This window comes from Vipera ursinii, assembly GCF_947247035.1.
Source record: "Vipera ursinii genome assembly, chromosome: 2".
Taxonomy (NCBI): Eukaryota; Metazoa; Chordata; class Lepidosauria; order Squamata; family Viperidae; genus Vipera; species Vipera ursinii.
In genome coordinates, this window is record NC_139513.1 from 86,287,174 (window position 1) to 86,313,164 (window position 25,991).

Sequence of the window (25,991 nt, forward strand, 5' to 3'; positions counted from 1 at the left end):
TGAAATTGAGTTTAACACCCCTGATTTAGAACATAATCAGCAGATAATTACAGAGGACCCAGTTAAATTGCAATGAATGGCAAGTACCAGTAGCTCTTTCAAAAAGCAAAAATTACACATTTTTATCTCCACAGGGACCACAAGGAGCAGGAAAAGTCTAATTTAAAAAACTTGTATTATGAATGAGTTTGAAAAACTGTCATTGTACATTTTAGAAGGAAATAATGTTTTGATTATTTCTTCAGATGAATATCATCATAGAACATAATATTTAAAATGAGTGAGTTTTTTAACTAGTCCTAACCTGCATTTCCAGGTGTCTTGCAGCATCTCAAACTAGTCCCATCAAGATTCTCAGTCTGTTATCTAGTCCTCTAGCATAGATTCCAGATGCAGTAGTTATATAATTAAATGCCCTTTACAGACCTTTGAGTTCAATATGAGAATGCGGTAGAGTGATGGGCTCAAAATGTTGGGTTGAACACAGAGACCTACTTTCTCTTCTTACATATGTAGGCTTTAGGAATAGCTACACAGATTTACCCAAGATTCTCCCAGTATGCATTTTTATTTCATTCATGTTTTTACATTCCTAGACTATTTCAAGGGCTTATCAGTTATTATATTACCATGTTCTACGTTTGTTTTGCCTTTGGCTATTGCTGAATGCTGGGATGTGTGTAGGTTTTATATTTATTATGTTTTCAGACAACAACAAATTAGAGTCTGAAGCCTGACCATTATGAAGCTTTTCAAATTCCAGAAATGGTCTTGAGGGAAGTTTTGCATGAAGCACTTAAAGGACAAAAAACTGCATGGCCCTGTTACAGTGAAACAATTATTTGCTTATACATTTGTGTACCGCTTCTGAATTGTCTGCATATAGAATGCGTTAACCTAGTCAATATTGTAGGAGCTTTTTGGATTGCCAAACCCTGTATATCCATATACTTATACTTCAGAACTGATAAAGCATCTGAAAAGACAATGGTTTTAGCCACTGCCTTTTTTCCCCTGAATTCCTGATAAACTCAATATTTTGCTGTAATTTATAGTTCCAATAGTAGTAGTGATTATTTTTCTTTTTGTGTTGCCCTTCCCAAAAAAATCAGGCGAGTATATTTCTTAGTTTTTTATTTGTAGCAGTGATGGTTATATTTAAATTATATTAATCCCAGATGGCATTCATAAACTTTCATCTGATGCTCCCTAAGTTTTATTTTCAATACTGCTCAAAAAAACCTAAAGGCCTGAATAACACCTTCTGACTGTTCCTTTGGCTGATCTCTGATCACAATATAACACTTTATTCCTTGGAAGTTTTTTATATCTCCAAGGTGCCATATCTTGTCGTTTCATGATCTTTATCGCAATTCTCTGCAGCAAACTCTCAGATGTAATAAACTGTATTTGCCAATATTTTCCAAGCACAGTTTCCTAAGAAATGTAGTAAAATAAAGGGCTTTGGGGATGCAGCATATTGCTGCCAGTCAGTTGATACAAGTGTGTGATTCAACATGATATTTTGGCAAGGCACTTGTGAGTTTAGAAGCAGAAAAATACCTTAATATATATCACTGTGTTCACATGCTGTTTTCACAATTACTGATTAAGGACTGGCCAGTGTTATATGCTGGTAAATAAATGCATAGAATTGGGAACAACAATTCCTATGCTACAAGAAACCATACCCTTATACTAATGCACCAATCAATTCTGACCTGGTCTGATGGGTTAGGGTTGGGGTTTTAAACATGTTCTTAATTATTGTGTTAAATTTTAAATTTGGGCATTATATTTAATTGTATTTTAACTTTTATATTCTGTTTTTTATATTTATTGCCCTGTACACCGCCCTGAGTCCTTCAGGAGAAGGGCGGTATAAAAATATAATAAATAAAAATAAAATAAATTCAGGATAATGTGCTGATGGAATGCTATCTGTCTGTCTGTCTGTCCGTCCATCCATCCATCCATGCATTTATCTAGTTTTAAATAGATAAATAAATTTTAACTCAATCTTATACTGAATAAAGAAAACAAAGAAAGAGAGAGAGAGAGAAAGAAGAAGAAAATAAAAGTGCAGGAAAAAAGGATAAAAATAAATAGAATGAAAATCTTCCGATTTCCTTTGCAGGAAATACAAATACAAGTTGTTTGAAATGGTATAGGGTTTCCTGCCTCAGCGGGGGTGGGGGGGAGGGAGGTTGGACTAGATGACCTCCAAAGTCCCTTCCAACTTTATTATTGTTGTTATTATTATTTACAATTATAAATTTATCTTTAATTCTATGATTACAAAAGTAAGTTAACTTTTATTAGCCTTCCACCCCCTAATCATGAAGTTATAAGTGCATTTTTTCCATTTCCTTATGTCTTTAAGAAGTTTCCAATCAGTAATGAAGTGCTGTGTATCAACAAGGGATCCTACAATAGTAACCAGAAACCTGACAGGCTGCAAAAAAGCCATAGTTTTATTAAAATTCATCTTTTCCCTTCAAAAGCTGTCCTCGTTGTCTCTGTTACACTAGAATTTAGCTTGTGGTCTCCCAATTACAGGAGTAATAGCTTCTGTCTAGCTAACAGCTAGGATAGCTGGCTCACACAGAGTAAACCCATCTTTTTCAATGACAAAAATGCTGATACACAAAAATTGATGCCACACATAGAATAAATCATTTTTGACATCAAAAATTTCATACATAATTCACACTGTTGGAAGAGAGGTTTCTGCTGCCAAATGGAAGTGTCCAGGAAGAAAGGGCATTACAAGCAGCCTGGGGTTTCAGTAGGTTTTATGATTTAGTATGCCTTGGGTTACATAGTCCCATGTCTCTTTCTACATTCTTGGATAGGATACAAAATCCAGCATATAACAAGTCACAACCTTTTTATCCTCAAGTTCTACATTAATCAGAACTTTTTTCTAATAATATCTTGTCCAACTCCACAAAATCCATCACATCAACTCTCTTCATTGGTTATACAAAGGCACTGTGCTGCAAGCAGTGGTGGGATTCAGCCAGTTTGCACCAGTTCAGCAGAACCGGTAGCAAATTTTTTGTTGCCCAGGCCCAGAATGGACTTCCGAAAGCAGCATCCACATAAAGAACCGATTGTTCACATATTTGAATCCCACCACTGGCTGCAAGCCTTAATATGGAGTCACTTGGGCCTATTTTATCACAATCACCCATTACAGTAGTACAATCCCATGTTGTGAGGTGTGAAAATAAGCACCTTTGTACTTGCAGAAGATTCCATACCCAATCCATGTGAATTCTCAGCAAGGCTAGAAAAACTCCTGCCAAAAAATCCCAAAGGTTTACTACCAATTATTGTTGACAATGCTGGGCTAAATAAGGTAATATTTTAATTCAGTATAAGTCATATTTCTAAATTGTTGACCCTTTATCCAAGAGTATTGAGGAAGATTTTCTTGCTTGCAAACTTCCACCTAGTTGGGGTTCCCACATACATTTTCCTGTTGTGTAGGATCATACAGGATGTCATGTTCCATCAGTGCTTTAATAATTATAGCCAGTGTTAACTTAGGATGAGAAGAGATGATGCAGCATGATTGAAGAAAGCATATTTTTACACTAGGAACTTGATAGCTTTTACAGGTATGGTCAATAGGTTCAGAATTTCAAGAGTAATACTAAGGTTGTTAGGTTAGGGGCTCAGTTTGTATAATTATACAATATTTTCTTTCAGTACATACATTAATCATCTACAGTATGTACCAACTGCAGCATTAAAATTATGTTCAGTTTTTATACTAGAACACTCGCATGTCCACTCATGCTAGTAATTATTGGTCCTCAAATCAAATATTGATAAAGAAAATTCCTGTTAACTATCTCCTATTAATGATATAATTAATAGGAGATAGTTAACAGAAACTTTCTTTATCAGTATTTATTGATTATTTATTATACCTTCGACAGGATTTTAGGGCGATAACCTACTATGAGGTAAGTAAAATATGCAAAGGAGTCAGTTTTATGCCTGCTGGATAAGGATTTCAATCTAAGTCCCCACTAGTATGATTCTCTAATTAATACACTTTAGGGACAATTGAAGCAGTAGGCGTGAGCTTAAATGGACTCCAGAAGATGGTAGAGGACAGGAAGGCCTGGAGGAACATCGTCCATAGGGTCGCGATGGGAGGGACACGACTTTGCAACTAACAACAACAACAAGGGACAATTTTAACTGTCATTCCTCATTTAACATACAGCATACTAATTAAGTGCAACAAGCATTAGAAAGCAATTTATTTACTTGTGAATGTTGATATACTGTGTTTTTAATAGACATTAGGGTTCAGTTCAACACAGGAAATTCAAAATAAAGCCAAGTAGAAAGTTTTAAAAGGGTTGATCCATAGAAGGCCTACACAGAATCCATAAAGCTGAAAAATAAAATGACATTTCACATCATCAATACATAGATTTCTGATTTCTCAGGTTGTGGTTGATTGCTTGATTATATCTCTGTCCAAACTTAATTAACTCATCAAAGTTTAATTTACAGAGATGTCTTGAATCTGGGAGAGCTTATACTATAACTACCATTTGTATTTACTGGGTTTGGGTCCATCTATTAACTTCATGTTCCATGTGTGGAAGCAGCTCTTATGGGGGTCCATAGTGGATATCTAGGCTTCTGTTCTGTATCCTTAGCAGCTGGCATCTGTGAAAGTAGGAGATACTAATGGCTAATTTCTGCCTGAGTAAGCAGACCTAGGAGAGCAGCTAATATCCAGGGATAGACCCATACTGGTATATTTGAGTAGGCACAAGTCACAAATTTACATGAGGACCATTTAAACATCTGATTGCTTTTGATATCTTATTTTGTAAAATAATTTATTTGCCCAAAGAAGAAAAAAAATATTAAAAAAAAGAAACTGAAACTAAAACTAAAGTAAAACATGGCACATGTACATGAAACATAATTACACCAGAGAGGATTTACTTTTTTGAACAATCAATGCAAAATTGACCATAACAGGTCATGTTGGTCAGCCTTTATGTTTCTTCTGTAAAGAACCAGTTCAAATGCTGAAGGTCAACATAGTTCTTCAGTGTGTGTTTTTGCATCTGAGGTTATAGTTTCTTTCCTTCATCACCTTCTTTATTATGCTTCATTACAATTCTGATAAACTGAAAGGTCCTCAGAGATCTGCAAATTTGGAATCTTCAGTAAGATTCAACATTACATACATATTTTTAAATTTTAATGCTGCTTTCAGTGCAAATGTCTTATCTCTACTTCTAGACCCCTATATTTGTATTATTATTATTATTATTATTATTATTATTATTATTATTATTATTATTATTATTATTATTATTATTATTATTGCCTTCGAGTCATTGTTGACTCCTGGTGAGCTCTTGGACCAATCCCCATCATTTTATTGGCAAGATTTCAGAAGTAGTTTATCACTGCCTATTTCCTAGAGCTGAGAGCCAGTGACTGACTGGTCCAAAGTCATCCTACTAATTTTGTGCTAAGGACTCACCATATCCTGGTTTCTAGCCTGGTGCCTTAACTGCTACATCAAACTGACTTTCTCTAGTTCTCTGTACAGGTATTAAATAATTATGTGTGAAGGCCAAAACTGTTGGCAGAGATTAATTATTATTACTATGCTTGGTCACACAATCAGCCAGAGATTTAGACTGGATTTGAAATTTTTGTTTACCTATCAAATCTTTCCCAAGGATAGACAGACATTGTTGTTTGATGGTGTTAAAGGTACCATCACAGGATGTAAGCTGTTCCAAGTAAAGCTACCTTTTGCAACTGACTAATGGTGATTTTGTCACTGCAGATGGTGTTCAAATGGTGCTCAAAATGTTTTGAGATTGCACCCAAGGCACCTATCACTATTGGTATTATCTTTGTTTACTTTTGCCAAATTCATTCCACTTTATATTTTTGTGATTTTTTTGGCCAGTTTTTTTCTTTTCTATTCTGCTTTCTCCAGGTATTCCGATGTCCACTGCCAAACTTTTTTTGTCTTGTTTATTAACAATTGTTAAATCTGAGGTGTTATGTGGAGAGATTGTTACTACTAGTAATAATTTTGACAGCCAAAGTCAGTGATACAAATGAAATGATGAAGTTGTAATATGACAGTGATATGATGATTTGGCAGCATAAAATTTTAGTAGCATAATCTTGGGATATTTCAAGCACTGTAAGCATAATGCTTGGGAACTATATATGATTTGGTAAGTTGCCCACTTCAGCTTTTTTGAGGTTATAGGCAAAGTAGGAAAAGGGTTGAATCTCCATGTTTGTCTATTATTATTAGTCCTTTGGTGTAGAACAGACTCAAACATCAAAGTTGAGAATAATAAAACTACCTTATCATGAAGTTAGAGTAACAAAATCTTGCAACTTTGCAAATTTCTTTCTATGCAGCACCTGGCCAGATTACATCCTGTTTGCCAGCTTCTCCTGACAGACTAAATTTGGTTGTGTTCTGATTTTTTTTAGAGAATTATCCTGGTGACAGGCAGGCAAATGGCTAGGCAGAGTCTCAGATCTTTTAGATATAGTCTAATACTGGGGTGATAACAATAAGCTGGCATTAACCCTTTGTCTCCACTACAGTCTCTACTACAGTCATGATCTAAATCTAGCTATATAAATCTGGTTGTGTTCACAGGAGCAAAAAAAAATGATTGATATAAAGGGAGTTTTTACAGTACAAATAGCAGATATGAGAAAGGGTTAAACTCACTACTCCCTAAATCAAACCTCATGCCATTAGATTTAAAAACCCATTTTGCTGTTGTAGTTGATTTGGTCCAAGGATATTGGAAGGATTTTGAAATTCATTGCACACTGCCATGCTACTGTGATAATGAAAATTCTGCAAATATGCTTTTCTGGTTTTTGTTTTGTTTCATCTTTTCTTTTGATAGAGCTTTTTGTCTCTTCAAAGTACTTGCTGCATTGTTCAGACACTGATATTCTTATGTATCCATTCTTTGATTTCCATTATAGTCTCTACTCTTCTTTGTAGAATGATCCCCAGTAAGAATTGCGTTCTTCATCTGAATAACTGAATATAGCCATCATAACTGGGAGAGCTGTTTCATTTTGCAATCATCACCTTCTCTTATAATAAAGCAGTGATTTAAAAGCATCAAACTGTTTGTCTACTACAGGGTGTCAAGCCCGATTGCATCATGGGCAGTATCGTGACTTATTGGGATGTTTTTTGCCTTTGTGGAGCCATGGTGTGCGTGGCCTGCACAGGCCACATCCAGCCCGTGGACTACATGTTTGACATGCCTGGTCTACTGGATACAACTTTCTTTTTCTTTAATAATCCCAATACAACTATTAGTGAGATTAAAAAAAGATAAAATCATGCAATGGTTCATGAAGGCAATCTGAGAGTCACTTTGAGTAGTGACTTTAAACTTCAGGCATTGCTTGCATAAATTGCAAATAAAATGGCAAGCATCCTTAGAAAGTTTTAGATCTTCCATATCATTGGATTACAACATAGCAATCCTTAACATATTCACTACTGTAGAGAATAAACTCCACTGAAAATGTTAAATTTGCTGTGTCCCAAAGATGATGCATTAGTTGGTACTTTCCCTAATATTCATAGAAGACTTTTCTCCCTGAAGAAACATTCAAATACATAATTACATTATTTGCAACCCAAGATGTTACTGTACAAGAGTATTTTTAAAAAATATTGGTGCAGATTGGCTTTTATTTCATTTTTAATGAACATTGAATGGTTTCAATTTTTTTCATGGCAGGGCAACAGCACCTTTGAAAGGTACATGATCAGGAACAATTCAAAAGATGAAATATGTTTCAGCTTGAAGATTCAAGAGTTGAAAAAGTTGAATACAACACAGTTCTGCTTGTCACTGAGCTTTGGGATTTGCTAGGAAAAAAAACATGTAGAGAAATCATAGAAAAACATAGATGTCATGCATTATCAAAGCTTACAAAAATCCAAAGGCTGTATCCAATGCTCTTTTTATATAGGAAAGGTTTATCATTGCCCGCTGCATTTGTCTGCAGTTTTCTGTAGTTCTGGAATCCCTCCAAATGTCTTCTAGTCTGCAGTAAAAGCTTAGGGACTGCAGTGGAGGGATTTGCCCATTGTACTTGGTACAACATATGCTCAAGCGCAAGTATATCATAGCCTTCAAGTTCGTAGCCAGTTTAAAGAAGCCAGTTCCATGCTGTAAGTGTTAATACATTGTTTGTTTCTGTTTCATTAGAATGATTATAGGAAGTTATCTATGCAATGCAAGGACTTTGTGGTGGGCGTCCTGGATCTCTGCAGAGACACAGAAGAAGTAGAAGCTATTCTGAATGGTGATGTGAGTGTACAAACATGGCCTGAACATCCCCGTCCAAGTTTAAGCAGAATCAAGCTGGCCATTAAATATGAAGTCAAAAAGGTAAATATTCTCTTGCCTGTTTCCTTGTTGCATGTTGAAAGTCAGATACAAATGGATTTCTTTATGGATGACATGTTCAAAAAACTGCATGTAAACAAAACACGTAGACCTTAAAGTAATGGCAGATAGTAGTGGTGAAAGATAGTAGCAATAGCAAAAGAGGATATTGTGGGTTGTAGTGAAAGATGGTGATGCTTAACTGCAGAACGTTCTTTGTAAGTAGTTCAATGACTCAAGTCCAAAAAAAACTAAAGCAGCATGACATTTTAGGAATAGATGCATTTTGCAAACTCTCCTTCAACTTTTCTTGAAACAAGCCTTACTTGAGTAGTTGGATAGGGCAGTAAAGGATCTATAGATAAATGAGTGAAGCATTTTTATCTAACTCCTGGTGATTCTTGTGAGTTTCAATTAAGATACAGTAATCCATTCAACTTAGAATGAAAAGAAAACAGTGCTGAACTGCAAGATAGAGTTCTTTGCTGTGTGGAAAATATGTTGATAGTATTCCAGTACAGTGTATCTTTATTCTTGCTGTGAAAAATATTCTTTTCTGCATGTTAAATATTATTCTATTCTGTTTATCCTAAATGAGAATTTGTTGTTGTTAGCTGCGAAGTCGTGTCCAACCCATCGCGACCCTATGGACAATGTTCCTCCAGGCCTTCCTGTCCTCTACCATCTTCTGGAGTCCATTTAAGCTCACGCCTACTGCTTCAGTGACTCCATCCAGCCACCTGATTCTCTGTCGTCCCCTTCTTCTATTGCCCTCAACCTTTCCCAGCATTAGGCTCTTCTCCAGTGAGTCCTTCCTTCTCATCAGGTGGCCAAAGTATTTGAGCTTTAGCTTCAGGATCTGGCCTTCTAAAGAGCAGTCAGGATTGATCTCCTCTAGGACTGACCGGTTTGATCGCCTTGCAGTCCAAGTGACTCGCAGGAGTCTTCTCCAGCACCAGAGTTCAAACGCCTCAATTCTTTGGCACTCGGCCTTTCTTATGGTCCAGCTTTCACTGCCATACATTGCAACTGGGAAGACCATAGCCTTGACTATACGGACTTTTGTTGACAGGGTGATGTTTCTGCTTTTTAGTGTGCTGTCTAGATTTGCCATGGCTTTCCTCCCCAGGAGCAAGCGTCTTTTAATTTCTTGGCTACAGTACCCAACTGCAGTGATCTTGGAGCCCAGGAAAATAAAATCTGTCACTACCTCCATTTCTTCCCCATCTATTTGCCAGGAATTGAGAGGGCTGGATGCCATGATCTTGGTTTTCTTAATGTTAAGTTTCAATCCAGGTTGTTGATATTTCTTCCAGCAATCTTAATTCCAACTTTTGATTCGTCTAGCCCTGCCTTTCTCATGATGTGCTCTGCATATAAGTTAAATAGGCAGGGCAACAGTATACAGCCTTGCCGGACTCCTTTCCCAATTTTGAACCAATCAGTGGTTCCATGTCCAGTTCTCACTGTTGCTTCTTGGCCCACATATAGGTTTCTCAAGAGACAAATAAGATGGTCTGGTATGCCCATCTCTTTAAGAACTTGCCACAGTTTGTTATGATCCACACAATCAAAGGCTTTAGCATAGTCAAAGAGCCTTGGTGGAGCAGTGGGCTAATGCCTCCTTAAGTAACACCAGCTGCCTGCAATTAGTGCAGGTTCGCATCCCACCAGGCTCAAGGTTGACTCAGCCTTCCATCCTTCCGAGGTAGGTAAAATGAGGACCCAGATTGTTGGGGGCAATTAAGCTGACTTTGTAATAATGCCGCTTGGGTGTGTGTTTGAAAGCCCTAACAAGCAGGCATATACATAGAATGAAGGCTACTGCTAAGCTTGTAAGCCGCCCTGAGTCTTCGAAGAAGGGCAGGATATAAATGGAATTTAAAAAAAATAAAATAAAAAAGAAGCAGAAGTAGATGTTTTTCTAGAACTCTCTAATTTTCTCCATGATCCAGCATATGTTGGCAATTTGATTATTATTTCCTCTGCCTCTTTGAAATCCTGCCTGTACTTCTGGTAGTTCTTGATCCACATACTGCTGGAGTCTAGCTTGTAGGATTTTTTTTTATTATTAAAAAGTTTTACAATACATTTTTAAAAACAAAAAACTCCCTCCTCCCCCTCCCCTCTCCCCAACCCTCCCCTCCCCTCCCCCCTCCCCGACTTCCCAGAGCTGAATACAGGGTATAGTGATACAAACATAAGCTAAAATATGCTAACAACAAAAGTAAAACATTAAATTCTATCGCACTTTAACTCTCCATAGTCATAATATTAATGAAATAACAAATAACAAATTATACATCATAAAAATCCACTACTTATTCAAATGCTAAATGAAACTTTTTAGTCCCATATTTATTCTGAATATATTCAATCCATCTTCTCTATTCCACAATATATCTCTGTTGTGATTGTAGCTTGTAGGATTTTAAGCATAACTTTACTAGCATGAGAAATGAGTGCAATGGTGCAATAGTTTGAACATTCTTTGACACTGCCTTTCTTTCGAACTGGAATGTAAACTGATCTTTTCCAATCCTGTGGCCACTGTTGAGTTTTCCAAATTTGCTGGCAAATTGAGTTTAGCTCTTTTACTGCATCGTCTTTTAAGATTTTGAATAGCTCAGCTGGAATACTGTCACCTCCACTAGCTTTGTTGTTGCTCATCTTTTCTAAAGCCCACTTCACTTCACATAAGCTCATTCTTGTATAGTTCTTCTGTGTAATTTTGCCACCTCTTCTTAATCTCTTCTGCCTCGGTTAGGTCCCTGCCATTTTGGTCCTTTATCATGCCCACTTTTGCATTAAACATTCCTTTCATCTCTCCAATTTTCTTGAAAAGATCTCTGGTCCTCCCTATTCTATTGTTTTCTTCTATTTCTTTGCACTGTTCATTTAAGAAGGCATTCTTATCTCTTCTAGCTATTCTCTGGAATTCTGCATTTAATTGGGCATATCTTTCTTTTTCTCCCTTGCCTTTCGCTTCCCTTCTTTCCTCTGCTATTTGCAAAGCTTCCTCAGATAGCCATTTTGTTTTCTTGCATTTCTTTTCCTTTGGGATGGTTTTGGTTGCTTCAGGCACTCTGTCTATCAGATCTACTTCCTTAAATCTATTTGTCACCTCTACTCTATATTCAACAGGGATATGATTTAATTCATACCTGAGTGGCCTAGTGATTTTCCCTACTTTCTTCAGTTTAAGCCTAAACTTTGCAATGAGAAGCTCATGGTCTGAGCCACAGTCAGCTCCTGGTCTTGTTTTAACTGACTGTATAGAGCTTCTCCATCTTTGGCTGCAGAGCATATAGTCAATCTGATTTCTGTGTTGACCGTGTGGTGATGCCTGTTATTCTGGTTATCTTTTGGCTTCCTACTTTAGCATTCCAATCCCCCATGATGATAAGGACATCATTTTTGGGTGTTAGTTCTATAAGGTGCTGTAGGGCTTCATAGAACCGGTCAATTTCATCCTCTTCAGCAATGGTGGTTGGGGCATAGACTTGGACTACTGTGATATTGAATGGTTTGCCTTGGATTTGAACTGAGATCATTCTGTCATTTTGAGGGTTGTATCCCAGTATTGCTTTTCCTACTCTTTTATTGACTATGAAGGCTACTCCATTTCTTCTGAGGGATTCTTGCCTGCAGTAGTATACCTGATGGTCATCTGAATTAAATTCACCCATTCCTGTCCATTTTAGTTCGCTGATACCTAAGATGTCGATGTTCAATCTTGTCATCTCTTGTTTGACCACGTCCAGCTTTCCTTGATTCATGGATCTTACATTCCAGGTTCCTATGGAGAAAAAAATCTTTACAGCATCAGACTTTCCTTTCACCACCAGACACATCCACAGCTGAGCGTCCTTTCGGCTTTGGCCCAGTCACTTCATTCTTTCTGGCGCTACTAGTACTAGCCCTCTGCTCTTCCCCATATTGGATGCCTTCCAACCTGAGGAGCTCATCTTCCAGCATCATATTGTTTTGTCTTTTGGTTCTGTCCATGGGGTTTTCATGGCAAAGATACTGGAGTGGGTTTCCATTTCCTTCTCCAGTGGATCACGTTTTGTCAGAACTCTCTATAACCTTTCCATCTTGGGTGGCCCTGCACGGCATAGCTCATAGCTTCATTGAATTACACAAGCCCCTTCACCATGACAAGGCAGTAATCCATGAAGGGGAATGTGAATAGCATATATTTAAAAACTACTTAAATTGGAAATAACACTAATCAGCGGCCCACAGCCTGAAATCTCCATATATGATTGACTAATAATATTTGAGGATAATAGGAGTTGTAACCAAACTCATTTGGAAGTTACCAGGGTAGTTGACATTGCCTAGAGGTTTTTGTTTTAAAAAAATCAATTTTGTTTAATATAGAAATTCATGTTCTACTTCCTACTATTTAGGATCTGGATGAGAGAGGTTGTTTTTGGTATTTTATATTACAGTATGTCTTTCTTTGATTTTATGCCATTACACATCAACAAATATACCTCTATATAAAGGAAGGATGCAATCTTTGTCTATCTCATCTCATAAATAAGTCTCTGGGGTCCAGTGCAGCACAAAAGCAGTGGATCTTGATTAAAATAGACAGGCTCAGAATAGCACTTCAGAGACTTAAACAGAAAACTGTAGCATCATCATTGAAAAGATTCATTATAATTGTTGCACAGGAAAGTCTGAGAGCCCTCTCCCACATCATCACCTGTGGACAAGGAAGCTAGCAATCACTGTCTTTCTCGTTGCTGATAAATTTTGACCGAGTCCATATCGCCTGGATTAATGTGAAAATTTAACGATACCAGCATTTGCCTTTTCATTTCCAGAATATTCTGATGCCCTTCTCTGCTAAAAAAAAAAACTATTAAATGATTTTTTGATGTGTGGATTTTAAGAGGGAAAAAAAGAATTTTAAAATGTATAATTAATTGGATATTTTCATAGTGAAATCTTTAAAAGGAAAACAAATGAATGCAGAAATAAGCCTAAGTGGTATTGTGGGTAAATAGAACACAAATCCAGGGACTTGTCTCGGGATGAAAAAGCAACTCTGGTCTTTAATTGGGGGAAAAAAATGCTTACTGCTGAAGATTATGAATGGAATTCTGTAGCTGATGGGAGTTAGGTATCCTCAGCTATTAGAGATCCTAATCATTAGCTTTAATATGGTTTCTTAATATAACAAAATTATGGACTAGAAGCCAAGAACAAAATTCTTGGCTTTTAGTCTGTAAACCTTTAGTTCAGTCCATAAACTTTTGGAAACACAGGTCCTTTTCTAATTTAAGTCAATTTCCTATGCTGGAAAGTAATGATAGAAAAAAAAGATGAGAATGGTAATATTTTATTGAACAAATAGGTCGAAATCTATGTGGTTTTCCATATCAGAGACAATTGTAATGGCACTCTGGGTTATCTAATGTGAAATCTATTGTAGCTTATAAACTATGGTTTCGGCTTAGGGTGCTATCTAGAGTACTGTAGATATTTTTAACAGGTTATGATTAAAAGCATTGCGGCTTAGCGTGATCTTTAAAAAGGTAAGCCATTTTTAAAAAATCAGGCCATGGTCACTTTTAAAGCAAAAGCAACTTCTCCATAGTCAGAATTAGGGATACAGCTCAGGGGAGAATAGTATTTAGTCCTTTGTTTGGGAAAAAATAGCACTTGGAAGTGACATGAATAAGAAACCAGCTTGGAGAATAAAAATGTAAACCTTTCTCCTCCTACATCATGGTCTCAAACCTGCTCATATGGAACTGCTTTTTCTGGCAAAACAAAGCCAACAGAAAATCACATTGTTATGCTGCTACCAAAGGTTATCTGGATTTATGTAGCCAAGATCTATTTATTTATTTATTTATTTATTTATTTATTTATTTATTTATTTATTTATTTATTTATTTATTTATTTAATTTTATTGGATTTGTATACCGCCCTATTCCCGTAGGACTCAGGGCGGTTTACAGGGCAGTTAAAACCATGAATAAAAAAAATTAAAAACAATTAAATTAAATTCAAGCCCCAAGAGTAAATCTAAAACCCAGTTAAATTAACAACCCCACAGTCTGGACCAAACAGATCGAAGAGCCAAGTTTTCAGGTCCCGGCGAAATGAGCAAAGGTCAGGGGCAGTCCTAAGTTCTGTGGGTAGTTGGTTCCATAGGGCAGGTGCACCCACAGAGAACGCCCTTCCCCTGGGAATAACCCACCAGCATTCATTAACCGGTGGTACCCTGAGAAGGCCCTCCCTGTGGGGGCGCACAGGACGATGGGAAGATGATGCCGGCAGCAGTTGTTCCCTTAGATAGTCCAGACCCAAGCCATTTAGGGCTTTATAGGTCATTACCATCACTATCATTAATAGCCCGAAACATAGTCCATGGGGCTGGGCATATTTCTTAAAGTTAGTGATTACCTATTGTTCAATATGGGAAATCTTTGTATCAATAGAATCCTGCATTTTTCACCATGCCCATCATCTTCAATGGACTGTGGCGTTGAGGGGATGGTGGCATATTATGCTTTACCTTACAAGGGTCTGCCACAGCTGACAGACCTGTGGGCTCCCAACTGCTCAGGGAATCCAAGAAGGGGATGCTGCAAATTGAACTAACTAAGCAGAAGAAAACAATACATTGATTGCTTAAAAGTAGGAAAAGCTTGTCAGAGCATTTTAAACAGTTTAACCATGGATACATGATTTGCAAATTGATCACTGTTTTTCTGGGTTTTTTTTCTGATTAATTATTTGTACAATATACTATGATTATGGATATTGGTTTACTGGAAGCGAGCTCAGAAAGTGTTCCAAATTTTATAGTTAACAGCTGTTCCTTCCTTTCCTTCTAACTCTCTCCACCTGCTTATTGCTGCCTTAGCAGCTGTGCCCAGACTTTCTCTTCCAATTATCAAAGCAATTCATTCCAACTCTTGCTCTGCAAGCTCTTTCATTTTAATTATCCTTTAGAGACCCTGGATAGATCTAACGGCAATGTTTCAAAATAGGCCAGGCAGGAGAATTATATTCCTGATTTCTAACTGTATTTATTTCGCTAACATCCCGGTGTATTTTTTTTTTTTTGCAACAAGAATTGTAGCTTGGTAATCAAGCCTCTGCTTTAAATACCAAACTTCCCTTTAGCATTTCCATTTAAAGGACCAGGGAACTGAATGAAATATTTGTGGTCCTCCTGAGTCAGCTTCTTTTTAAAAGAAGTATGGTAGCTTGCAGTTTCAGAGCTTCTGGCAGCTCATAAATCCTTACATCTGTTGCGTCCACCAGGTCCTTTTCCAAATACTGAATGTAGATCCAGTCCTCCTATGCTATTCCAATCTGCTACCAAAATTACTGGTTGCCTTTGACTTATGGATGTAATTTAGTCCGGAATTATGGTTATAAATCATTGTGGTTGTAAATCAAGGCATCACATGACCAGACCCAATTATTCAACATTAGTATTGGCAGTCATTAAGTGAACACTGCAGCCATTAAGTGAATTAATTTTCCCCAATGGGTGTTTTTTGTTTGAAACTGGAAGTGAGTGCCGGAAACCATCAAAAAATGTTGCCGATTGGAGTTATGTGACTGTGGGATACTGCAAATAACCATAAAGGCGAGCCACATGCCAAGCCCCCAAAATGTAATCCTGTGACTGCAAGGGTGCATATGTGCAGCAATCATAACTTTGAAAATGGGTCATAAGTAGCTGTTCTGAACCAGCCCTCTTCTAGCAAACCCCTATTCAAAAGAAGAGACTGGAGAGCGTCCAAGGCTAAAAGGCTTCTGCCAAGATTTAATTACGCAGTTAACAAAAACACTAGAGCTTGTCTTCTCAAGCGGAAAAGTTGCTTTCAGCAACCAGCCCCTCCCCAAACACTCCTTTTATAGAGAGCTCAGGGCGTGGTCTCCCTGTGCCTCCTCCCGAGGAGTCCCACATTCTTTCTTTGTTTGTTCCTGCTCGACTGCCTCCTGCGTCGGGCGTCCTTGAACAGGGCCAGCTGTGGGTCATCATCTTCCGCACTATCGGGCTCACGCAGCTGAGAAGAGGGCCCCGGCTGGGAACTCTGCCAAGCCTCCACGCCATCATCAACCGGTTCGTCTCCCACACGGTCCTCCTCCCCCTCATCTGAGTCCTCCGACACATCTGAGCCGGCTGCCGAAACCACAGGCTGGCCCTGAGTCACAACAGTAGCTTTTGGGTAGGTTCTCATAACTTTGAATGGTTGCTAACTGGCCTGTGGTTAGTCGAGGATTTGCAGTACAGTTATACAGCAGTCTTTTTCCGATGATCATTCAGTTAGTATATGTAGTTTTCATACAGTTTGGAACAGGGTTGGTGCACCACTATTTTGTTGACTGGGCTTAAGCTAATGCATTCAGAATAATGAAGGAATGTTAAGACAGCCAGTGCAGAGGATAAAATGGATACAAATAGAAAACATGAGCTGTGTGTGCCACTTGTTATAGCTGGAACACAATTATGCAATGTACTGAGTTGAATGGGTGATACAGTCTTATTTGCATATCTGCTGAAAGGTGAGTTTTTAAAAATCCCCTCCCTGACATTTTTGCCTGAGTTAGCATTGCCATTTAAAAACACCAGACATCAAAACTAGCCTCTTTAAAAGCTCATCATATAAAAAAATACAAATTAGAAGCCTAACTGTAATCTTCTGCCCACACTGTCCACGGTATCCTCAGCATTATAAGAAAGTTATAACTATTTCCTAATACTTTTCCACATGCAAGAGGAGCTAAAATGATGGTGGCTCAATAGGTCAAGATTCTGAGATTGATATTGCTCATTGTGGTGGTGGTAAACCCAATAAATAAGGGCGCCATGAAGAAGTGAATATTTTCTACTGAATTCATATTTATGAAAACAGTAGGCTTCTGGATTACTTGGTAAGCTTTTTAAAGAGGTGAAAAATGAAGCAGAATATTGCTTCCCAGCTTCTGGCAATCTGTATGGTTCTTATCAATTTGTTTCAGGTAGGGGCTGGGTCAAAGATTGTTTCTGTATAATTTGGAAGACCAAGATAAAAATTATATATCTCAACCACATTATCCTATCCATTTTCTACCTGTCCAGATTCTAATTCATTTACTCCTTTTAATGCGTAGGACTTGGAGAGTGGTGATAAGAAATTACTTGTGATAAATATAACGGAAAGGAAAATCTATGGATGTAATGGGATTATACATCTCAAACATTCCTCAGGCTACAACAGAAATAAAAACAGTAAGACCAACAGCAAAACTTAGGCTGCAATTCTGCCTATTACCCCATGCTATCATTTTTTAAAAAATACTAAACATAGTTAAATTACCTGCCATACCATGAAACATTGTTTGGCTTCACACTTTGCACTATACCAGGGGTAGGCGTCCTCGGCTCTTTTATGACTCATGGACTTCAACTCCCAGAATGTGCCTACCCCTGCACTATACCAATGTTTATGGTCTACAAATAGCAATTGCTGAGTTCCCACATGTCCTACACTAGGTTGAGTGACAATGGAGACCTTTCCCAAAGTTTTATTTGGCTCTAAATCAGCTCATAATATTAGAATGGGATGGCTGGTCTTCATAAGTTGTGGGTGCTCCCTCACTGGAGGCTTTCAAAAAGAGACTGGACAACCATTTGTCTGAAATGGTCTCGAGCAGAGGATTGGACTAGAAGACCTCCAAGAACTCTTTAAATTCTGTTACTCTATCTTCCGTGTTCTATGTTCTAGAATAGAGGGACTGTAAATTAGGGACAGAAAGATCAGCAAAGAAGAACCTCTTCTCTGTAACTTATTTTTGTGGCTTAAATACAGCCCAGAAGAGCAGATTGTTTGAAGTCCAAAAGCTTAGTGTCAAATGTATCCTACAGTATTCATCCCAGGGTTTTTAGGCAGAAGATCTGAAGATAAAGAAGTCAGGGGAAAGCAGGAATGACAGGAGCAGGGTCCGTGGGTGAGGAGGATTAAAAAAAAACCCAAAAAGATGGTGGTTATGGCAGCACAGCAATGTTTTGCTCCTTTTATACATACATTTGTCCCTTGTATCTATCAGACCTGCCACTAATATGTGCCAACAAACTAACTTTCCATAATCCATTCATGTGTCCTAATCATGCAGTTTTGGAATTATGTAAAAAAGATCTCTATTTATGCTGAAATAACCATTATAGCAACAACAAAAATAATGTCTAGAAGGCTTTAATGGGCTAAGAAACAATGACTGCAGATGAGCTGTTTGCAACAGTAGATGCTACTTTTACTGAATTAATCAACCTGCTTTTTTCACACCCTGCTTAAAACTGGTAAAGTGTTTTCTTGAACACTGAGCAGTTTATGGATATCTCTAAATATAGAGGAAAAAAAGGTGAATCAGACTTTATCGTCTTCTTGCATTTATTTGTCTCAACGGTAGTTTATCAGGATTGTCATTAAGATGGATTGCTAGTGAAAGCAATCATTCAGAAAATTTGCCATCTGTACTTGTTTTGCTTTTCAGGAGCTGTTAATACTAAATGAAACTTAGAAAGTTATGTTTTGCTTGATGTGCTAATAAGGATAACGTCCATCTTTTGACAGCTGTACATCGTGGCTTTAAATCGTAATACTGTGCATTTCTGGCTAGGTTTTACATGATCTAATGGTTTCACTAAGATGTGACCAAGCTCTTTCTTTTTTATGAATGATGTTATTTCATCTGCATAGAAGTGGAAAGTGTTCACATGGAGTCTTCTCATCTATTACCATTGCATTGGAATGGATCTGTGTGACTACAGGATAATAGCCCCCTAGTTAATGAAGACCTGAAAGACAAGGTTAGGGAGAGACCATCATGGAGAAGATCCATCTATGTGGTCTGGGTATGAAGAGTCAACAATAACCTAATGGTATATAATTTTAAAATGTTTAATTCAAACATGCTAATTGTGTAAATGCAATAGCAAAAATATGTGGATCTCTATCTATACTGATATTCTTTTTATATGGATCTCTAATCAGATGTCCAGATTTTTTTCTCATTCTCTCTGTCTCTCCCTCTCCCCTCTCCCACCCATGTATTTCTTTCTCTAGAGTTCTTTGGGGCAAGATTTTTTTTCAAGCTATTAAACCTGCAATCTTATTAAAACGAGTGGCATTTCTGGTATGCAGTAGTTTATTATTGCAGGATCTGCAATGTACCTGACAAACCTGCCAATAAGAGTTTCTGGCTAAGCTTTACAGGTAGTCTTCCTAATTGACTGGTTACTGAAGGACTGCTCAAAGTTTCAGCAGCCTCGAAAAGGGAGCTTCATATAAGGCATTTCTGACCATCCTAAAATGTCATGCCATCCCCCCTTGTGATCACATGATCACACTTTGTACACTTGGCAACTGGCATACATTTACAATTAGTTACAACATTCCACAGTCACATGACTGTGATTTACTGCATTTTTTGCCATTTTCCAGCAGAAAACAGCAAAAATTACCCATTAGATATGCTGGATTTGCTTAATGACCACATGGTTTGCATCAGAGCAGTGGTCATTCACTTTACAACAATCATAAAACTGTCATAAAGTAGACTTCGGTCACGTGGTGACCCATTTAATCACTGCCTCCAACTTAGAATTAAAATTCCAGGCTGGGGTTCTAAATTTGATGTAGCTTGCTGTTCAGTTTATTGTTGATTTTTTTAAATAAAATGCTTGATCTAGTTGTTTAAACTTTACTATTGTGTAATTCACACTCAGAGTTATTGTTTTGACTTTGAGGTCCCCCCTCTTCTTTGGGGGGGGATGTTGTAAATTTGTATTTTGCAAATTGTGCAACTATAATGTTATGATTTTATAATAGAATGTAGGAATCCATTCAATGAAAGGAAGATTCACTATATTAAAATAACAGATCACACAAATAACAAACCACATATTAAAATAACAAATCACTTTTTGGTCAGGTGAAAACTTCATTTCTTTTGAAAATGCAACTAAGCTCACAGATTGTAGCTAAAAGCTACCTAACCATTTTTCTAGCTGTTAGAAACCTGTCATTCTGAATTTCCATGGAAACAGACCTGTTTAATATTCTAGCCAAGTCTATATTGATTCATATCCTGTACTGTCCCATTCTTTTCATGGTTTTCTTTGATAATTGTTCGTATGGACCTCAGAGGCTTTTCAGTTTATCAACATTATTTAACAATTTTAAAAAAATACTAAAACTATAATTTAAATCTACCCTCCTGCCAGTTTTGAGGGATTTACTCTCAATCCAATATAGATCAACCAGTCACTGAAGCCAGTCCTTTAATGTGATGTAATTTTGAATTGGAACTGCATCATGTATTTCCATGTTGGGTGAAAAATCATGTACACAATAGACTGCACTATCAATGTTGATTTTCAGTATTGTGGGAGAGTAAGCTGGCCTGTCTCATGTTCCCATATCTAGCTGTTGATGTCCAGCACTGAAACTTCTCCATCCAAAAACATCTGGAAGCGATGGTTATCATCTGGGCCCATAAAGGTACTCATAGAAAATATGCCTCATTTTCACACAGACTTAGTCAGCACCAAGAGTTAAGAAAGTCCATGAAAACCTAGCTTTCTCAGAAAGCTTTAGAGTGGGAGTGATTGAAAATTGGATTTTTCTCGGGAGTCACTTTTATGACTGAAGCAACATATAAGCCCAAGAAAATCTGGGACATGAACACCAAGTCTGTTTCTAACTTCTTTATCACCTATCTCTAAGGATCAGAGAGTAAATATCATTTTTAGTTCTTCTTGTCATTATTTTAAAATAAATCTGCTCTATAAAGGTCCTTAAAATCTGTTTTATAAGTGCTTTGCAATTTGCAGGTATGCTTCTATAACACTTTTAAACTCTAAGAGATGGTCCACACCATATTTCTATGACTCCCTTTCAGGTCCCATGTTGGGCCTCTGTGTGTGGAATAAGACATGGTTGTCCTCAAGGAAAGAGACAACATTTGTTGCTTCTCTTACTGGTTAAGACCAGTGATGGGATTCAGCTGGTTCGCACTGGTTCAGCAGAGCCAATAGCTAAATTTTGTTGAGTTTGGAAAACCAGCTGAATGCACACCACTTCTGGAAGTCTGTTTTAGGCTTGGGAGGCATGGAGGAGGCCTCCCAGCCTAGAACAGCCCACTGGAAGTGTGGGGATGCCACTTCTGGAAGTCCATTCTAGGCCTCGTAAAACTGGAGGAGGCCTCCCAGGCCTAAAATGGCCCACCAAAAGTGTGAAGATGCCTCTTCCTGAAGTGTTCTTCAACATCTTCCTCAATGATTTGGACAAAGGGATAAATGGGGAACTTATCAAATTTGCAGACGACACCAAGCTGGCAGGAATAGCCAACACTCCAGAAGACAGGCTTAAGATACAGGAGGATCTGGACAGATTTGAACACTGGGCGCTATCTAACAAAATGAAATTCAATGGTGAAAAAAGTAAGGTTCTACATTTAGGCAAGAAAAACCACATGTACAGGTATAGTATAGGTAGTACCTCGCTCAATAGTAGCAATTGTGAGAGGGATCTCGGAGTCCTAGTGGATAATCACTTAAATATGAGCCAGCAGTATGCTACAGCTGCCAAAAAAGCCAACACAGTGCTCGGCTGCATTAACAGAGGGATAGAATCAAGATCACGTGAAGTATTCATACCACTTTACAATGCCTTGGTATGGCCACACTTGGAATACTGCATCTAGTTTTGGTCTCCATGATGTAAAAAAGATGTTGAGACTCTAGAAAGAATACAGAGAAGAGCAACAAGGATGATTAGAGGACTGGAGACTAAAACATATAAGAAACGATTGCTGGAATTGGGTATGTCTAGTTTAATGAAGAGAAGGACTAGGGGTAACATGATAGCAGTGTTCCAATATTTCAGGGACTGCCACAAAGAAGAGGGACTCAAGCTATTCTCCAAAGCGCCCAAAGGCAGGACAAAAAGCAACAGATGGCAACTAGTCAAGGAGAGAAGCAACCTAGAACTAAGGAGAAACTTTCTGACAGTTAGAACAATTAACCAGTGGAACAACCTGCCTCCAGAAGTGGTGAATGCTCCAACACTGGAAGTTTTTAAGAAGAGACTGGACAGCCATTTGTCCAAAATGGTATAGGGTTTCCTGCCTGAGCAGGGGGTTGGACTAGATGACCTCCAAAGTCCCTTCCAACTTTATTATTATTATTATTATTATTATTATTATTATTATTATTATTATTATTATTATTGTTGTTGTTGTTGTTGTTGTTGTTGTTGTTGTTGTTGTTGTTGTTAGTCCATTTTAGGCCTTGGATGCCCAGGCCTGCATCCATGCAGAGAAACAGTTGTTCAGGGATTTGAATCCCACCACTGGTTAAGACCTATCTTCACCAGTCCTCTTAACTCTTTCTGACAACTCCTCTTTATGATGGAAGACAAAAAAATTGGCCAATTGACATTTCTGAAGCCACTCCTCCCAGTTTCCGTTGTCTTTAGGTTTGGAGAAACCAGAGCAGAATTCCACCAGTGTATTTGATGTTGTACGGCAGATGGGTCTGGAGGTTGTTAGTGAGTTTCAGGGTGTGGTTTTAGACAAGCCACTTGTTCCTGCTAATTTCAATCTCAGCTCTGCTATGATATGCTGTGCAAAGTTTTTTTGCTTGGTCCATTTTGACATCTTTCCTACAGTGATATTGTAGAGTAGATAGCAGAAAATCACTTTTGTAAAGAGAGTCTGTCCTTATGATTCAGAAAGCCAGAACCCCTGGCCCATATGTTCTCTTTTGTCTCTTCCAAAACACCATATGTTCTATCTCTTAAAGTTTCTCATTGCTGTAATAGAATTCAATACCCTTGTAAGGTAAAGCTGTATGTCTTCTCATGCAAAATCACAAGCAATTTGTTACAAATTGTGTGCATACATCCTTGTTGGCTGCTATCTCAACTGGAATGAAAACACCTGCTTTACCTTGATGATGTTGATATCTTGGTACCAGTTCTCTGTTTTTTCCCTGGATTTAAGTTCCTTTTTATTTATGCTCTTCTTCTTTTTTTTAAAAAAAAAACTTTTTTGCATTATACTTATATTTTGTGGCATTTTATTCTTGTTGTTGTTGCTTACCTATGGGTAATCAACCCTATTTTTTTCATTTTACAAAATCATGTATTAATGCTTTTTCCTTGTATTAATGATTCTGGTAAGAGAAATGGAGTATGATGTTTTAATAGTAAGTATATTTACACAGAGGAAGATTAGTCCATGGACATATACATGAAGTAGGTATAGCACAGCGCTCATCCAGTGGACATTAAATTTCATTTTCTACCATAAACCATTAATGGAAAATAAAAAATGGAGACTGAGTAAGCAGCTTATCATTTCATTCCCAGATTTCAGGACAACTCACTTTTCCGATCAGAATGTATAACCTGTATCTATAGTAACTGCTGACATTTGGAATTCTAATTGGAGTGGCTCATACTAAATTTATTTTTGCTATAATTTATTTTTTTATTTTATTTTAATTCCATTTATATCCCGCCCTTCTCCGAACACTCAGGGCGGCTTACAAGCTTAGCAGTAGCCTTCATTCTATGTATATGCCTGCTTATTAGGGCTTTCACAAACACCCCAAGCGGCATTATTACAAAGTCAGCTTAATTGCCCCCAACAATCTGGGTCCTCATTTTACCTACCTCGGAAGGATGGAAGGCTGAGTCAACCTTGAGCCTGGTGGGACGCGAACCTGCACTAATTGCAGGCAGCTGGTGCTACTTAAGGAGGCATTAGCCCACTGCTCCACCAAGGCTCTTTAATGCTTCTCATATGCATAATGAGTTTGTTTTATTACTCCCTCTGAGGACCTATGCATATAAATTCACTGCCTGAGAGATGACCTTTCCTTCAAAAATGTGTGATTTATTTGGTAGACCCACTTCAAAATATTTACTAAGACAATCACCTCCAAACTTGTTGCCAGGTTTTCTTGACCTACCTACCTAGTAAATCAGATAGCTCAAACTTTCAGTGCCCATTTTGACCTGGAAATGGTGACTGAATAGTTGTGTACTTTTCACACTTCGGTTTTTCCTTCCTAATCTATTATCTCTATGGTCAGAATGTAACTATTGCACTTAAGGGGACTGACAAAAAAAAAGGTACTTTCTATTCAGGAGAAGCTTCACTGAGTGGAATTTTATTCTGCAACCTCCCTCGGCTCCCTGCAATTTTATCCCAAAAGATTAGAGAACCATCTCAAGCAGTGTGGGGAATGGGGGAATTAACACAATCACTACCCAACCATTTTTGGTCACAGAAGATTCACCAGTTCAAAGACTTTGCTTAAGTTTGAGAAAGAATCTTGCTGTGAGGGTGTGTTTTAACAAGATTCACCAGTTCAAAGACTTTGCTTAAGTTTGAGAAAGAATCTTGCTGTGAGGGTGTGTTTTAACAACGGTTGGTTTTAACAGGAAACCCTGCCAAGAAAGCACATGGGAATGTTAGCTTCTAATTATTGAATTAATAAGAGAATTATAAGAGGCTCTTAAATTTTCTTTTCTTTGGGACTCAGTGCAATTTGGAGCACCTAGGTTTCATTGTCGAGTATTTCCCTGTAACCACTTGCATTTAAAAGCTGCACGCTGGGCAGAGAAAATGGCAGTGCATGATCAAAAACCTACTCAGCATGATGCTTTAGAGTGAATTAAGGCAGGAGTTGGGAAGGGAAACTGCCGTTTTTAATGCACCTATATATTAAATTATGACAGATACAGAGGTGTATCTTCCCATCTACTTGAAGTCAATCATCCAAGGGCCTATTTCAGGTAAAATAAAAGTGTAGGAACAGTGGCCACGAAACCAGTAAAAGTCAACTGAGCTTGTCTTGAAGCTAAAATTATATTGAAGAGATATGTTTTAATTTTAAAATGTTTATGGGAACTTGGAGGACAGCAGATCCAGGACAGCAGGGTAGCAGCAGATCCAGTATATAATCTAGGCTGTGTGTCAAAGCTCAAAATCACTTGCTTAATTTGAGAGGCAGAGCACCTATTATGATCTGGATTCAGGGAGCCTTGAGTGATTCTCCAATAGCGGAGTCCTATTTAGAGTTCCAAAAAATTGAAAATAACAATAAAAAAGGCTTTTCTCTCATAGAAGATTAAAAAAACTTTCCCCCTTTCATTTTTTACTTTGATATTCCATTATTGGGAAATGCTAAGATTTTAAAAATACGTACTGTACATAGAGAATATACTGTATGTAAACATATTTAGTTCCAGACTGATTTGAATGGCTGAATCAGCTTGTTTGAATTAAAGAAATTAGATTAAATAAGAAGCACTTTTGCAAAATGTCATGTCATTGTTTTATATATATATATGTATGTGTGTGTGTGTGTGTGTGTGTGTGTGTTTTCTGAGGTTTCTGCGGGTGTTCGTATGTGGATCTTTGGTTATTCGGGTTTTTCCCCGCGTAGAACTAAAGGTGTAGGGGCGACGTTTCGACGGAATCCCATCCGTCAT

General features: G+C 37.7%; 1 protein-coding gene across 2 annotated transcripts in view; it reads left to right on the plus strand.

Annotated features, from left to right (window-relative positions):
* TRPC7 (transient receptor potential cation channel subfamily C member 7) overlaps positions 1-25,991 on the plus strand; it is a gene marked incomplete at both ends in the record, with an annotated part of 187,772 nt that overhangs the window by 72,565 nt on the left and 89,216 nt on the right. For both annotated transcript variants that reach the window (XM_083351734.1, XM_083351735.1), the window contains one exon: positions 8,280-8,462. In XM_083351734.1, coding sequence (XP_083207860.1) covers positions 8,280-8,462 — 183 coding nt within the window. The remainder of the gene's footprint in view (positions 1-8,279; positions 8,463-25,991) is intronic.